At 37.3% G+C, this 17,147-nt stretch overlaps 1 protein-coding gene across 5 annotated transcripts in view; it reads right to left on the bottom strand.

Annotated features, from left to right (window-relative positions):
- Nucleotides 1-2,324: 2,324 nt before the first annotated feature.
- SCEL (sciellin) overlaps nt 2,325-17,147 on the bottom strand; it is a 326,999-nt gene continuing 312,176 nt past the window's right edge. For all 5 annotated transcript variants that reach the window (XM_060288050.2, XM_060288051.2, XM_060288049.2 and 2 more), the window contains 5 exons: nt 16,386-16,457; nt 14,504-14,578; nt 10,452-10,560; nt 8,093-8,195; nt 2,325-6,632 (listed from right to left, as the gene is read on the bottom strand). In XM_060288050.2, the coding sequence (XP_060144033.1) occupies nt 6,616-6,632; nt 8,093-8,195; nt 10,452-10,560; nt 14,504-14,578; nt 16,386-16,457 (376 nt within the window). In that variant the 3' untranslated portion in view covers nt 2,325-6,615. The remainder of the gene's footprint in view (nt 6,633-8,092; nt 8,196-10,451; nt 10,561-14,503; nt 14,579-16,385; nt 16,458-17,147) is intronic.

Genomic DNA, 17,147 nt, shown 5'->3' with positions numbered 1-17,147 from the left:
TGTGTGTGCATGTATATGTTTGAGCACTTCCTTATTTCCTGGCACTATAAGATGCTCCGGGTTCATCTTCTCTACATCCTGCCCCAGCCCTAGAACCAGCCATTTCTCCAAGGAGTCTTGGTCACTTTTATTGGAGAATCGTATTAAAAAATCAAGATCTGGATTCATTGCTTCTAGGCTCTGTCAGCTGACAGAGCAAGAAAATATATGTGTGTATACTAACACATGTAAATGCACATACCTTTAGATATTTCTATGTGTAACCATCTGTATCTATATTAAACTAAACACGAAATCATACTGATGTCTCTAACTCAGTCATTACCACAGGGACCATACCTGTCTCTTCCCCTCCTTATCTGTAACCTCCCACTCCAACGGTGAGAAATGTGGCTCCCACCAACCACTGTCTATTTACTGAATTACTCAATTCCAGTGTATACGTATGTATAGTGGTTTCAGAATTGTTAACCTGTACTCCATGAAAAACAACTTGGTCAACTAGAGTACAGTGACCTGTACAGTTGCTGTGTCTTTAGTCTTACACACTCCATTCATTTCCAAAGTTACCGTTCACTCACTTTCAGAGCTACTAAGGTCATCCCCTTTTCCCCTCACCCCCTTTACTGAGACTGTTTCATACATTTGCAATACCATTGGATCCTTTTGCAACACTCTGCATTCCATCCTGGGATCCCTTGCCTAAATGAGATTTAAAATTTGTATATATTAAGGTTCATTCTTTGTACTGCTAAGTTCTGTGGGTTTTGACAAGTGCATAGTGTCATGTATTCACCATTGCAAAATACAGTATAGTTCGAGTGCACTAAAAAAATTCCCCATGTTGGGCTTCCCTGGTGGCGCAGTGGTTGAGAGTCTGCCTGCCGATGCAGGGGACACGGGTTCGTGCCCCGGTCCGGGAAGATCCCACATGCCGTGGAGCGGCTAGGCCCGTGAGCCATGGCCGCTGAGCCTGCGCGTCCGGAGCCTGTGCTCCGCAACGGGAGAGGCCGCAACGGTGAGAGGCCTGCGTACCGCAAAAAAAAAAAAAAAAAAATTCCCCATGCTTCACCTATTCAGCTCTTCATCTCCCCAGGCCCACTCCTCCTGAAGCCCCAGCAATCACTAACCTACTTACTGTCTCCATGGTTTTGCCTTTTCCAGAATGTCACATAAGTGGAACACATAGTATGGAGCAGCCCTTTGCAGACTGGCTTTTTTCATTTAGCAATATGCATTTAAGAAGCATCCACGTTTCCGCAGATTTGATAGTTCATTCATTTTCATTGCTGAATATTACTCCATTGTATGGATGTACCACAGTTTTGTCAAGACATTTGTTTATTGAAGGGCATCTTGGTTTCTTCCAGTTTTTGATGATTATAAATAGAACTGCTATAAACATTTACATGCAGCTTTTTGTATGGACATAAGTTTTCAAATTAGTTGGGTAAAAACTTAGGAGCACAATTGCTGAATTATGTGAAAGAATATGTTAAGCATTGTAAGAAACTGCCAAACTGTCTTCCAAAGTGGCTGCACCATTTTGCATTCCCACCATCAATGAATGAGAGTTCCTGATGCTCTGCATCCTTGCCAGCAATTGGCATGCTCAGTTTTTAGTTTTACGCCATTCTAATGGGCATAAAGTAGTACCTTATCCATGTTTGAATTTGCATTTCCTTAATGAAAAGTGATGTTGAGTATCTTTCATATGTTTATTTGCCATCTTCTTTGGTTAGGTGTCTGTTTAGATCTTTTGCCCATTTTTTAAAATAAGTTTTTTGTTTCCTTATTGTTTCGTTTTAAGAGTTCTTTGGTATGGAGGACAAATTCTTTACCAGATATCTACTTTGCAAATATTTTCTCTCAGTCTGTGGCTTATCTTTTCATTCTCTTAACAGTGCCTTTCACAGAGCAGAAGTTTTTAATTTTAATAAAGCTGACTGAAATTTCTTTTATAGATTGTGCTTTTGATGTTACATCCAAAAACTCTTCACCATGTTTAAGGTCATGTTGTTTTTCTCCTACTTTTTCTTCTGGAAGTTTTATGGTTTTGCATTTTACATTTAAGTCTGTGACCCATTTTGAGTTAATTTTTGTAAAAGATGTAAGTCTGGGTCTAGGTACTTTTTTTCTTTTTTGCATATGGGTGTCCAATTATCTCAGCACCATTTGTTGAAAAGACTATTCTTTCTCCATTGAATTGTCTTCATGCTTTTGTCAAAAATCAGTAGACTCTATTTGTCTCAAAATAATTTTAATCTGTTCATGAAACCAACAGTTGTCAATAATATTTTAATGACACAAATTTAAAAGGCATAAATGAATTTTATGAAATGCCACCATTCATTTGATAATCTATATTTTTAATAATCCATTATGAAACAACCATGGCCTGTATCTTGCCTGCTTCTTCAACCTCATCGCTTTGTGTTCACTAATTCCAGCCTCCTGGCAATCTTTCTGTGATCTCTTTAAATCACATCAAAGCTGCACTTGCCTTAGGGACTAAACACTTTCTTGTGGGAGACTTTCAATCCAGTTTGCCTTTATGGGCCTGAAGGATCCTTGAAGTTCATGATCTTTCCTTTTCTCCTGGGAAAGGAGATAAAATTAACAAATTGTGCCTGTCAAGAAAGTTATATCAATATCTAAATGTTCCTTTCCACCAGATACATTATTCATATTGCAACAAAGGACAAGAACATGTAACATTCATAAAATTCCTGTGGGAAGTCTCTTCTAGATCTGAAATTATGTAGCCTAATTGTTTACTGTTTCTATTTGGAAAACAGAAAGGAATTTGATCCTGAGTGCTGCCTCAAATGAGGCGAGGAAACGTCATGCCTGGTCCATTGTTTCTACTTCAGGTGAACGCTGGTTCAGAACCACCTTTGACAAAGTCACTCCTTTATCGAAGTGAGCAACTTCAGCCTGAGGACCAGGACAAAGTAGCCATTTGCTGTAACCCACCCATTGGCAGAGAGCTGAAAGCTATCTAGGTAATATCTGAATATTGTTTTGCGTGAGGAATAGAGGAAGCTTAAAAATGCTTTGACTATTCTCTGTCTCTTGGCATCTGTGAACTTCTATCTCGTGTTTAAGAGAAGCACGGACACATTTAGTCCAGAAAGTGGTCTGATTTTGGCTGATCCTAAAACGTCTCCTCCTGGAGTGCTTTTCCCCAGCCTGGTTCCTTCTCATCATTCAGCTCTTATTTGAAATATCATCTGACAACATTATTTTTAAATACTACCCCTTGACCTAGTCGCTGCACTTTATTTCCTTCCTGGTCTTATTTACTTTCAGAAATTATTGTGTTTATTTATTTTTTGTCTTTCAAACTGTGCCTCCACCCTTCCTTTAGAATTTAAGTTCCATGAGGGCAGGAGCCTTGGTTATTTTTGTTATCACTCAGATCTGGAACACAGTTTCTCAATGAAGATTTTTAAATTATTGTATAACAGAACAAATGAATGAGTGAATGAATGAGTGACAGTAGATTATGAACAATGCATTTTTTCCTACAGAGTCTAGAATGATTGGGCATTTCAATGTATTAATGAGAAGAATGTTTCAAAGAGGCAATGAAGTTAAAATATCTTTCCCAGATGACATTTATAAGGCAATGATAATGATCAGTTTCCTCTCTTCTAGTGAAAAAACGGAAACTATTACCTAACTCAGGAGACATCTGAACATTTCAGTACTATCTCAGAAGCCATACGTCTCAAATGGCAGGACAAAGATCCAGTAAACACGATCCAGAATTCACTTTGTGTTGTGACAAAGTTAACATGCAATTCTGCAGCACATTCAAAACATTCACCAACTCTTAGGCATCTAACAAAAGAGATAATCTAAGAATGGGGTAAGCAGCAGGAATAGATTCATAGATTCTTGCAGTGTTTGCACTGGTGGGTACAATAGCAAGCCAATGTTCTCAATCCCACCTTTTAAGTAGCAGGAAATTGACCCATGAGGGAAATGGCCTATCCAAGTTAATACAGATATTTATGGGTGCCTCTGGGAACTGTTGAGTGCTATGGAATAGGTGGAATGCTAAAAACAATTTATTTACATTGTACCAAATAACCAGTATATTCAGTAGTAACAACTACAACAACAAAAAAATCAACATCATCATGGTAAGTTTGCCTCTACGTAGACCAAACGGTCACTTGTTTTGGTAGAGCTCTGAATCAAGCTGAATAGGAAAATGTTCCAAACACTCATGATTTTCTACCATAATAAACAAGTCAGAGAATGCCCCAGCAGTGAGAACTGGACTGTCTCATCACTCCTATCTAATTATAGGAGTGATTGCAATCAAACAATTAAGGATGCATAGATTACTTCTTGAATAAATTTTTATTTCTTGGCCTTAGTAAAAGAAAAAAGGTTTTTAACAAATTCTATTTCCAAGATTACTAGATATATCTTTGTTTTGCTTTTTGGAAGGATACTCTCATAGTGGAGCGATAAATTATTTTTTAGAGACATCTCTTCATTTGTAATAGAATTCAGGGCCTGGTATTCTGAGATTTAGGCAGTTGTGTCCAGGAAAAGTATGCCAATCATAGCATAATTAGTTAGCTGCAAAAAAAGAAAAAATGAGATCTTACGAACTGTTTTAGGAATCTGTCATTCCTATGGTGCAAGTAATCCCAGACATGATGAGGCGGACTTGGTAAATCAGAAGCCCTTCTCTCTCCACTCTGTATTTATTCCATTTTTACAACAGCTTTTGGTTTAATTTAATACATTATTGTAGAAGAAAGGGTCCATTAAACAGCTACAGAAAAGTGAGAATTACGTTCCTTTTAGGTTTTTTTTTAAATTAAGCATTCAACAGTAGAATCCTTTAAAAATGATATTCAAATGATTTTTAATTACCACAAAGGCATTGAGATGTTAATATACTTTATATAAAAGAGAGGGATACTATTTCATTCGTCCTTTCCTGCCACAAATTCCAACTCTAAGAAAATTATTTCTTTTGATCCAGTCTGATAGCATGTAATAAGAGAACAATAAAACATATGGCTCAATTACCACCGCTTCTCATCAAGCATGAATTAATGAATATCAAATTATTATTAATTGTTTTTTCTGGCTCCCTCTCCATAGGACAATGATTACACATTTCTGTATTTTAATAAGCATTAGTGCTTAACACTTTGTGGACCAGTGTCTAAGAGGAACAGATGCTTGAAATCATTATACAGAAGAATAACTCTACATTTATCAACATTTAGAAAATACATGATTATCTTTTAATCTCCCTAGTTTGTCAGTTTTTTACAACTGCCTTAAACTCCCTTAGAATTCCACCCTCTCTCAATGTTCCATATGCTTTCCTTTGAGAAGCAATTGCTATGTGCATATAAAGTAGTTTATAAGTGCAATGTCTCAATTTTAATAATAATAATAGTTCCTCACAAGATTACTGAATTTTCAATTCCTTAAGAAAAAGCTCTTTAAAAATCAAAGTTATAGATTGAGCAGTTAAAAAATTACTTTAAGCAGCATGGCACAGAATATAATAAATTATGATCATATAACTGACATATCAATGTCAGTGAGTAATATTTATAGACACTGTACAAGAAGATTCTGTATAACTGACAGTTCATTTATTTTTATAAGCCATCTGTAAATATAAAGTGCTATGTAATAGGAATAGATACAGCATGCGAAAGAACATGTCTTTGTAGTCCATAACTTTCATTATTTCTCATAGATAATTTATGAATCCAGATTTTGAAATGCATGCAAAGAAAACCTGACAAATTACGTAAACACCATGTCATATGATTTTACCCATTACCCATAAATGCAGGTCTTTCTGTTTTTAAAACACATTCTATAAAACTTGTATCAGTGATAAACTGAAGGATGATACCAAGGTTAAATTGTTCAGATATCCTATCTAGTTCAATAGGCCTAACAAACACAGATTCAGGTATGTTTCTAAAGAGCAAACAAAAACTTGCTTTAGAATCTGATAATTTTGGAGCAGAAAGCGACCTTAGAAATCATTTTGTCCATTGGCCCTCATGTTACAGATAATAGCACAGAAATCTGAAAGGTTTAAGTGATTTTCTGAGGTCCATACAACTTTATACGTTAACATCTTTCTGCCAAAATTTCTATCAACATTACTTTTGTACATAAATGAAACATATCTTGCTCCCATGACAGTTTTATCAAGACTTCAATAACGTCTGTAAATCCAAATTCTTAGGGAAACAAAGGTGAGAAGATGGTAAATTTGTCTATAATGGAAACCGTGACACACAGCCTAATACTGAGCAGAGATGGACCTGGTGAAGGCTGGCAATGCTCACTGCCATCAGAAGCATGCTTCCTTTGACACTGGGTGCTAGAACCACTTGAATTTTTGATCTCTAAATCTAACCAGATACCAGATGGTTCCCTTTATGTATGTGACCTTAGTGGAGGCAATTAGATTATTTATGCAATAGCAGAGTTGTTAATTCTATACCAGAGTCAATCTTTGGTGTAAAAGCTTTTCTAGATTATATGTTCTTACAATAAAAATTTTAACTCCTTAGTGAATGCTTTCATCTTGATTTTCATGTGCCAGAATTACTGAATCCACTTTGCTGAAAAATTTAAAGAAAATAAGTTAGATATACAAATTCAGTACAAAAATAAGACTATAACTAAAGTTTTAAAAATAAATAATTACTCATCAAGGGGGTAGTGGTGGGTTAAGCATTTTACTTTCACCTCCTACTGCACTCATCACTGTGGCATGGCTTTTCGTCATACCGTGAATACAAAGTACCAATGCCCTGTGCTCATATTTATGACATGCCTGAGAGTCATGTCTTGACAACTTAAATATACTATAAAAATGCACACCGGGAAGAAAACACAAAGACTTCTGAGTGTTTTGGTAACCACATCTCCTAAACCGTATCATGGACTCCCGGGACTGAAAGTTTCAGAGCTGCACCATGCACATCAAGGCCCCTTGATGTAACAATGGATCCTGATAAGGCTGCTTGATTAGGGAAAAAAAAAAGAAATATGAGAACTGGCTGGGGAAAGCAGAAAATAGAAGGCCAAGTATGAATATAATTAGCTTTGTTCTTGTCATTGATTCTGCAGCCTGATGGAACATGGCTTTCTGAATATTTTTCAGAGTATTTTCCAGATGTAGCCTCTCAGTACCTCATTAATATCACACACTTGTCTTTAAATTCCATATTTTGGATCCCGTGTAAAAATCGCAAATGCTCCTTTTTCATTCACCACCAGCAGGCAACTTGCCTTTCACACAGTGCTGTTGACCAGCTCCCCAATATCATCATGGTTATTCTACCTACTTACTATTGAAGCAAAAATTAAATGTTGATACTAGCTTTACAATGAAGTTTCATAGGATTTTATATTGCTAGCTTACTGTGCACTGTACACATCTTTTAAATCAACTTTTACAGCTTTCATGCTAAGCTTATTGAAAATATGAGTTAAAAAGGCAGACCCTTAATGTTTCTTCTCACAAAATTTATGCTAATTAGGTATCCAAATTATAGTAAAGTTGGTCTTAAAGGTAAAAAAAAATACTCAAATGTTATATGCAATATAGAATTCCACACCATTAACTCTAAATTTTCCGTTTAAAAATAACATTAATATAGAATTGTACACCATTAACTCTAAATTTTCTGTTTAAAAATAACATTAAAAGGCATTTAGTATAATAACCAAATTACGTTTTAAAAAAGTATATTCCAGTGCAAATGTAAAGGTCATTCACAGAAGTGCACTTCAACTCCACTGATCAGTAGAGCAAAGAAAATCTGTTTTTGTTAGGAAAAAATGGAAAATTTCCTAAAATAAATGACTTTTGCTTAGTTGTATCTATGTCTGGTCTGACATCAGAAGAAAATATAAATGTTGACTGATTTTTATACCATAAAGTGAAATGCCACCATGTTATCTGCAGCTGAATTTTTACTATAATTAAGAAAATACTTTTTAGTTTTGAGATCTTTCATCAATATTAAAAGTTCATTAATGTTAGTGATGGTTCCTTACAGAGCTTAACACTTACCTACAACTTGAGAGTAGCAAGATTCACAATGTATTGTCTGTTTATAAATCCAAACACTGTCACCGGCTTGTAGGTTTTCCAAAGGTTGTTTGCATATTTCACACTAAACAGAATGCATAAAGTTTACATTATATATGAAGTTTAGATTCTTGGCGTAACAGGATTAAAAAAAAAAACAGAAAAAACTTTTGGGGGCTTCCCTGGTGGCGCAGTGGTTGAGAGTCTGCCTGCCGATGCAGGGCACACGGGTTCGTGCCCCGGTCCGGGAGGATCCCACATGCCGCAGAGCGGCTGGGCCCGTGAGCCATGGCCGCTGAGCCTGCGCGTCCGGAGCCTGTGCTCCGGACGGGAGACGCCACAACAGTGAGAGGCCCGCGTACCGCAAAACAAAACAAAAAAAACAAACAAAACTTTTACTTTATTCAGTACCATCCTTCATAGCAACACTCAGATGAAGCCTCAAGAGAACCCAGAGGGAAAATAAGAGTATACTTACTTGTCTGTGATCCACACACTGAACTTTTCAAATAAATCCTCTCATAAATCTCTCTACTATGGAGGTGTGCATTTCAGGGCATATATACCACTGAAGTCTCTACGTAACTCACAACAGAGTAGATATACATTTTCAGAAATTGGTTATGCCAAAGACAAGATCACCACTGGATATCGCAAACAAAAACACAAAGTGCATTTATTGTTTGCTTACTAAGGGAGAGCTATGCTGTCCGGGTATAGTGTCATTGAGCAAAACGAACTTCTGATCCTATGCAGGGTTTAGGGGGAAGTTTGTTTCAAGTTGTGTTGGTTAAAGAGGAAGGAAAGGGTTGACATCTGCCTTAGACCTGTGCTCACTGGAGCAAGTTCACTGCCAACTGGCTGACTTTCAAGTTCACTGACGCAAATTGTCATAGATCAGTTTGACATGTTTAAGCCAGTTCAGATGGTTCTCTACTATTATGGCTATAGAATAATCTGTCTTTTCCTAGGAGTGTGGGGACATTTTTATTCTCAGTAGTATTTTATAATTAAATTGAAAATGGAAATAAATCATCCAAAATATAATAAATGGAAATTATTCCTATTTACCAAAAGCAATAATCAGGAGAATTTTCTTCTTTTAAAAAATTTCTGCATAATAATTTTAAATGAGGAGCTATAGACTAACTTTTGTTTCGTTGAGTAAACTTAATAATTAAAAGGAAATTTTACTGTCATAATTAAATAATTATGAAATTTTCAGATTACATTTTATATAGAATTCTATATATGATGGCCTTTTGGATTTTATTTGCTCAAAATGATGCATCATATTTCTTCTTGCTTTGTGTCACTTTCTGAAGCTAATTTAAGGAGAAGCAATCAATTGTCAAAGTATTACATCTACTTAACTGAATTAGATAATTTGTATCAGTCATAGAATATCAGCACTAGAAGGGACCCATAGATTTAGGCTGTGGTTCTTAAACTGGCTGCCTGTTAGATCTATCTAAGGAGATTGTAAAAAATACCAATGCCCAGCAGTCATCTCTAAGATTCTTGATGTAATTGAGGCTGGTCCCAAGCATTCTATTTTTCTCCTAATCTCCTCAGACAATTATAATATGCATCCAGGGTTGGAAACCACTGGTCTAATCAGCTACTTCATTTTACAGATGAGGAAACTGAGGCTAAGCTAATTTAGATGATGTCCAAAGTCACATGGCCTCAATTAGTGTCAGTTAGAACTCCAGCTCAAGTCTTCAGGTTCCTAGTTAAGTGCTCACCCAGTTACACCAAAATCTATATTGTTGACCTACGGAATGTTTTTGTGAAAAGTAAAAGAAATAGCATATAAAAACACAAACTGTGACGCATTCTACTATGTACGCTTTATTATTATACTAAGCCACATTTAATTAGAATTAATCATGCTCTCAAAAGCAGACTGAGTTTCAACTATTGTTAAGCCCATTGGTCCTAATTTCATAATGTAAGGAGATGCTAGCTTTCTTCTCAACAATTTCTTTGCCTTTTCAGATTTCATTATATATTTTATGTAATGCATGATTTATGAAAATGCTGCAAAAACTTTTCTAAAGAGAACAAGTGTTTATCTTTTTACAGATTTCAATCTGTAGGGTAAGAGTTATAAATGTGTCAATAATCAACTTTTAAGCCTAAAGCCAAGAGAGTAATTATAAACCTTGGAGGTTTAGGCTGTAGAACTCTGAGAAATGTTTAAATAGTGCATTATTAATGTGCATGACAGTGTTTCTGAAAGCTTTAACTTCAACTCATATATTTCATTAAATAATTATCTTTATTCCAATCATTATGCAATTTTATATTGAGTTAAATGCAATAAACATAGCCTTACCTTGAAGCAAGTGGAATGGCAGCAAATTTGTAATTCATTTAAAATCATCTTAGCTTCTGTGCCCAAGGGTTTTCGACAGTAAGTGCACATATCCATTTCAATGACAGACCTATAGAGATGTAAGCAATTAAAAATAAATTTGTCATGATGCAAAAGACAGATGTATTCCCCATAAAGTCGTATGGAAATGATATGTTAATTGTGTTGATACTGTAGTAAATTGTGTAAAAATCAAGGAAAGCTGAGGATTTACTTATCCTAGGATAGCAGGATAAGTGATTGATTCTTCTAGTTATTTCAAAATGATATCAAAGAATTAACATGAAGGAAAGTCTCAGATTATTAATTCATTAGCAATCAAAAGTGCATCTGGGCAGGACAAAGATGTTCACAGTTTTCTAACTGAACTAGGTCATAAGTACCCCTTGAAGCTAGAAGAGGGTTTTGAATTATTAATGTACTTATATCATAGAAAATTTATGCTGCAGATTAATATAAAAATTTAACTCTCAAAACATTCAATAGGACAAAAATAGAAATCCATTCAAGAATGTGTTGGTGAATTCACAAATGATGGATAACCTAGATTCTAGGGTCTAGAGTCACTAAAACGCTCCCCTAGGCCACTTCTCTTGGTGTCATTGTAAGACTCAGAATATTGGGGGCCCTTTCATGACAAAAATTCTCCAATATGATATAATCTCACTACAAATTTGATGGGGAAAAAAGAGCTTTGCTATTTACTTTGGAAAAATAATGTTCAATAATAAATAAATGATCAGTAAGTCCAAAAGACCTTGGGTCACGCCGGAGTCTTAAGAAAGACCAATAACTACTTGATTCTTTTCCATTTGGAAGGTCTTAGGACAGTCTTAATTAGCACCTTGCAGAGTTTACTAGTCTCAGGGTGTTAGCAAACAAGCCTGAAATTTCCAAAGTAGGATACATACCGGGGTGGTGAAATAAAAATAGCTAATATTTGGGCTTCCCTGGTGGCACAGTGGTTGAGAGTCCGCCTGCCGATGCAGGGGACACGGGTTCGTGCCCCGGTCCGGGAAGATCCCACATGCCGCGGAGCGGCTGGGCCTGTGAGCCATGGCCGCTAAGCCTGTGCGTCCGGAGGCTGTGCTCCACAATGGGAGAGGCCACAACAGTGAGAGGCCCACGTACCACACACACACACACAAAAATAGCTAATACTTAATAGTGCTAATATACTTAATATGTGCAGTGCATTTTCCACGCACTTTGCTTTCCACGCACTATCAACTCGTTTATTCTTCATAACATCTCTGAGAAGCAGGTACTCTTATTTTTATCATTATTTTACAGAAGAGAAAGCTGAGGCACAGAAGGGTAAGTCATGCAGCCAGTGAGTGGCAGAGGCGGGATCTGAATGAAGGCAGAGCGGCCACAGAGCCCTATGCTACCTCTGGGCCTGCTTGTGAGATTGACTGGGCTCGCTGGGTTAGAAAGAACTAGTCATGCCCAGAAACCACAATCGATCCTGTCATCGAGTGCAGGACTAGAAGCAGAGAGGAGGGAAAGTTGAGGGGAGGAGGGGGTAAGAGAGGAAAGGGATTGGAGTAGATAAACCTTGTTTCATTTTATACTCTCAGTCATTCTAGTAATCTCTTCTTCCCTTATGTACATAAATAAATATTTCCCTCTTTCAATGATCTCTCTAGGTACTTGCTTACATATTCCGGGCAAATAGTTCCCTATGCATTTTTCACATATATGCATACGTAGGTACCCACACACTTAAATTTCCCATGTTAGACTGTAAGCACTTCCAGAGTAAAAACTGCCACTCTCTAGCATTCTTCCATTCCAGAGACACTGAGACAGGAGCTGGGAATATAAAGAAGAGTGAGAGAGTCTCCTCCAATGAGAAGCCTTCTTTCCACTAGGGTAGCCAGGTGTGTGATTGGATGGTCACCACATATTTATGGATGTGTGACAAGAGTTAGGAGAACACAGCCAGTGGAGCAGCTTATCCCTGGGGTGAAGCAGGAAAGGCTTGTCAGCATAAGTGCCATCTGAGTTAAAGCTTGAGGGTGAAGGAGCTCTCAAGGGGAGCTCAGTGAGGTGGGGAGGGGCGTGATGGAGGGGTTCCAAGCAGAGTGAACAGGATGTACCAAGGTGCCACACAATGAGGGGGGCTGGAGTGATTGAACATCAGTCAATATTCAGCAGGATCAGATTCTGAAGGCCCATAAATCATGTACAGAGGAATTTGGTATTTACCTTGTAAAGGGGCACTGGTCACGTTATGGGACTGATGTGCTTAGGTAAGAACTGTGGGGATGCAGCTAATTTCACACAATGATCAACAGAAAAAGTTTGCTGGACTAACCAGTTTTAACGGAGAATTGACTTTTGCTCTGATGACTGAAAAAATTTCAAGGATCACTTGAGGAACAGGAGTGAAATTCTTCACTTCGAGAGCAACACTTTAATGTAGAATGCTTTTCTTCCTTAACAATAAAAATATGAGCCCAGGGAAAGCTCTGGTGTTGGTGTTATCCTTATTAAGATGATACTTAGTCAGGAATTCTCTGGTGTTCCAGTGGCTAGGACTCCATGCTCTTACTGCCAGGGACCTGGGTTTGATCCCTGGTCATGGAACAAAGCTGTGCCTTGTGACCAAAAAAAAAAAAAAAAAGATCATACTTAGTCAAAGATCTTTTCAGAGCGTTATGAAAAACATAGCTCTGGTGTTTTGGTTATCTAAGCAGTACTTGTGTTGCTCCTATAGTCACATCAAAGGGGTGTGACTTAAAGGCAAGACACTAAGAAGAGCCTTGGTAATAGAAGATATTAACAAAAGTGACAAAAAGAGGATGTAATTCTGATGCCTGGCCCACCTATGTTTCCCTTAGTAAATGGAACATAGGTTTGTTTATTCAGGAATAATTTATTGAGTATCTGTTAGGTGCCAAGGACGGCGTTACAAGCTGAGGCTGTGCATAAAAATAAGATATGGGGGCTTCCCTGGTGGCGCAGTGGTTGAGAGTTCGCCTGCCGATGGAGAGGACACGGGTTCGTGCCCCAGTCCGGGAAGATCCCACATGCCGCGGAGTGGCTGGGCCCGTGAGCCATGGCCGCTGAGCCTGCGCGTCCGGAGCCTGTGCTCCGCAACAGGAGAGGCCACAGCGGTGAGAGGCCCGCGTACAGCAAAAAAAAAAAAAAAAAAAAAATGATATGTCGTGACCCTCAGTGGGCCATATTTCCACCCCCTGCAATAGAGAAATACCTTCCATAGAATACCGGACATTTGTATTAAGCTGGTTTCCAGTGGTTGGACTGAAATGCTAATTATTTTTATTTCCTCCGCTGGAAGTCTGCAGGCCACAGTCTCAGGAGTGTCACCTATTTATCCGACTGAGCATAAAATGGTAAAAGAGAGTAATCAAGAGCAAAAGCCTGAGGTCAGTTTACCGGCACTAAATTGATGCTCACCCTAACCTCCTTCCTGGGAACTGAGCATGGGCCCTAGTGGGTCACAGCGGCACATCCACGCAGCTGTTTGTAAGGTGAGCTGGCTTTGGAAAACCGCAAGGAGGGAGGGCTGAGGGCACGGTCTAGGGATGCAATGAAGCCTAGATGCTAATAATGTGGCAGTACTGGGGACTCCTGGGATCACCAACAGCAGAGACACTTGCCTGGGAGGCAGCTGTAAGGCACAGAAAGCTCTACTGGAATAAAGTACATCAAAATCAAAGAACAACAGCCAGGAAGTCAAGGAGCAAATTCCTAGATGCAGAGGTTGCTGTTCTTTGTTCCACTCATACAATCACCAATATAACCGCTGTCAGGAATGTCATCTCCAAGTTCAATGGACTACAAGAATGTGTACATATATATTTCAGTGCTATATACATAATGAAGATATGTAAATATATATTATATATAAATACATATACGCATACATAATAAAATGTATATTTATAAAGTATGTACACACATATTATCTATAATATATAAAAATACATATGTTTATATGTGTGTGTATATACTTTTATGTATGGAAATACAGACATACTCACTTATCTGAAGTCGAATAAATGGTTTGTATGTATTTTTCAGAGATACTCTCCTGATATCTATCCTTTGGTGATTTACTAGAAACAAACACATATGGACATGTGAGAATTGGGCTGTTCCCCTAATATTGAAGTATATACCTCTATGCAGGCAAGGAAGCACACACACACCCACTCACACAGCCTCATTATTATTATTCTTTGGGATGTTACAAGCCAGGACAATGTACTGACTCTTTTTTTTTTTAAATCTGGAGAAGTATTGATATGCAAGAAACCTCCAAGTTGACATAAGTTGACATATTCACCAAGATAAATAAAGAATGGGGCAAGGAGAGTGCAAGAACAAGTGTAAGCAGGAAAAGCAGTTATTGTTTTTCATGAAGTTTATACTTGCACCTCCCTTATTTTTACTAAAAGAAAGCGATCTGTAGCCTCACATAAAGAATATACACAAAGCACGAGCCAGTGCAGGCAAATATAGACAGACACCATTCACGTAGAGAAACACTCCTGAACTTTTAGAGAAAGCTTTGGAAGTTTTTATATTTGCTTGAAAACATCCAGGAATCATTTAGAATGAAAGCAAAAATATTGTAACTTTTAAAAGTCCTCTTTGTTCCCTTTCTGCTCCAGTTTGTAAACGTCACTTTCTCCTGGAGACAAATGAAGTTTGCAGTGCACTAACCAGCTGACTGTCCATAACTGCTTCCCCAGTACCTACACTACCTGGGAGCATATTAGGACCAGAAGCAATATGTTCCTATTATTTCATACAGTGATAGCCCTCACTTGGGATTTTTTAATGAGAAATCCTTCTCTCCCTCCAAACTGCCCGTAGGCAGACTGCTGTTAGAAATAGAATCTACTTTACGGAACACATAGCCCACAATGCTAAATAAAAGTTCGCACATATTTATGCCTGATACATATAAAATTATTCCCATTTTATTGGTCAGAAAACTGAGACTTGAATTGAGACAGAAAACTGAAGTTAAGTAGTTTTGCTGAGGCCACATAGTCAGTAAATGACAAACTAAGATTCAATCCCAACTCTGATTCTAGGGCCTCTGGTCTAATACATACTGCACTGTCGGTGTAGATTTTAGGGAGAATTGGATTAAGCAGCAAAATCAAAGTTGAGGTTGCATTTTACAAGGTAACTTACTTTGGGGTTTGAGGAATCCCTTTTGGGGGGAAGGTTGCTCAAATCGAACACACCTCGAATTTCTGGGAGCCCCGCCCCCATACTCTGCTCTCTGGCCTCTTTGAAATGGGCGATGATTGACACACGCGTGTGTATATCCACATCTGAATGCCCCACCATTACCCTACAACACAATTAGGCCAACTCTTGTTTTTATACTCTGCAAAATCGAATGACTTGTGAATCCCTGACCTTGTGTGACATTTTCCTCAACATCCATCACATCAAGCAGCAGATTTTGTGGGCCAGAGCTTATTTACTAAAAGTTATACCCCTTATTTCAGATTAGAGGTAAACAACAGTCGATAGAACCATTTAATTAAAGTGTGACTCCAAATTAGCATAGCAATACTTGTGTAATTTTATAAAGCTTATTATGGGCATGTATGTTTATGTGACAACTTTCAAATAACTATCCTATTATGTATACACGTGCTATATTAAAATATTTTTTAGTCCATTCAATGAAATTGTATGATTATTTGACAACTACTTAATAGTGGAAAGATTATAAAGAATTATATATTTATTTATATAAAGAACTTGATATACTCTTAAACGTTCTGCTATTTGAAAAAAGCAAGCATACCCTAAAATAATGGCATTCCTTCTTAAACACAGAGTATTTCAAAATTATAAAATATACATAGCAAAATACTTCAAATAAATTTCCAGTACCTATTCTCCGCATACGTCCTTGTGTACACAACAGTATCCTTTGGTCCTGCATGCCTGGTTTCAGCATTGGAGCTGCAATACAAACCATTTTACTTCATGTTTAAAGTTTGTTTACAGGATAATCAAATTCACAAGGCAATTATCCAATCCAATGAAAACAATAATGCTCATATAGTCCTTCTAAACTATTACCTTTAAAATATGAATGTTAAAGTGGTATCAATCCATTTCTGCAAAATTTATTTATGTCTCCCATTTTGTCTTAACTTCCAGAAGTACCTTGGCCTACTTCCAGAATACTATTATGAAAATCGGTCACTCAATAAGTCTGTTGTAGAGCACGATGATTATTTTGAATATTCCTGTAACATGTTTTAGTGTCTATTTCTCTGATGTCCCATTCATATTTCCAAACCATTGCTTTCCCCACAAATCTCAAGCAAAAAGTGGACCTTAATTAACAATCATGATAACATCTGATTTAATGAAACCTTTAAATCTACTTAAAGAATGTCAATGCCAATGTCTCAATCATGCTTTTTAAAAAAAATATAGACTTTTTAAGGAAAAATCACAGTTTACACTCATTATTCATAATTGACAACTTACCAGTGACCAAGTTGTTTACTCAACACCTTTGTATAAGCCTGCTTAGCCACTGGTAAAATTAAAAATTTCTGCATTTCAAAGGAAGGATCAGGTTGTATGTGGATGTTTTCTTTAAAACACAGAAGGAGAAAAAAAAAAAAAAGGAGAATAGTC

The sequence above is a fragment of the Globicephala melas genome, chromosome 18 (assembly GCF_963455315.2).
Source record: "Globicephala melas chromosome 18, mGloMel1.2, whole genome shotgun sequence".
NCBI lineage: Eukaryota > Metazoa > Chordata > Mammalia > Artiodactyla > Delphinidae > Globicephala > Globicephala melas.
The sequence above is the reverse complement of the archived record's forward strand: the minus strand, read 5'-3'. Positions and strand labels throughout refer to the sequence as shown.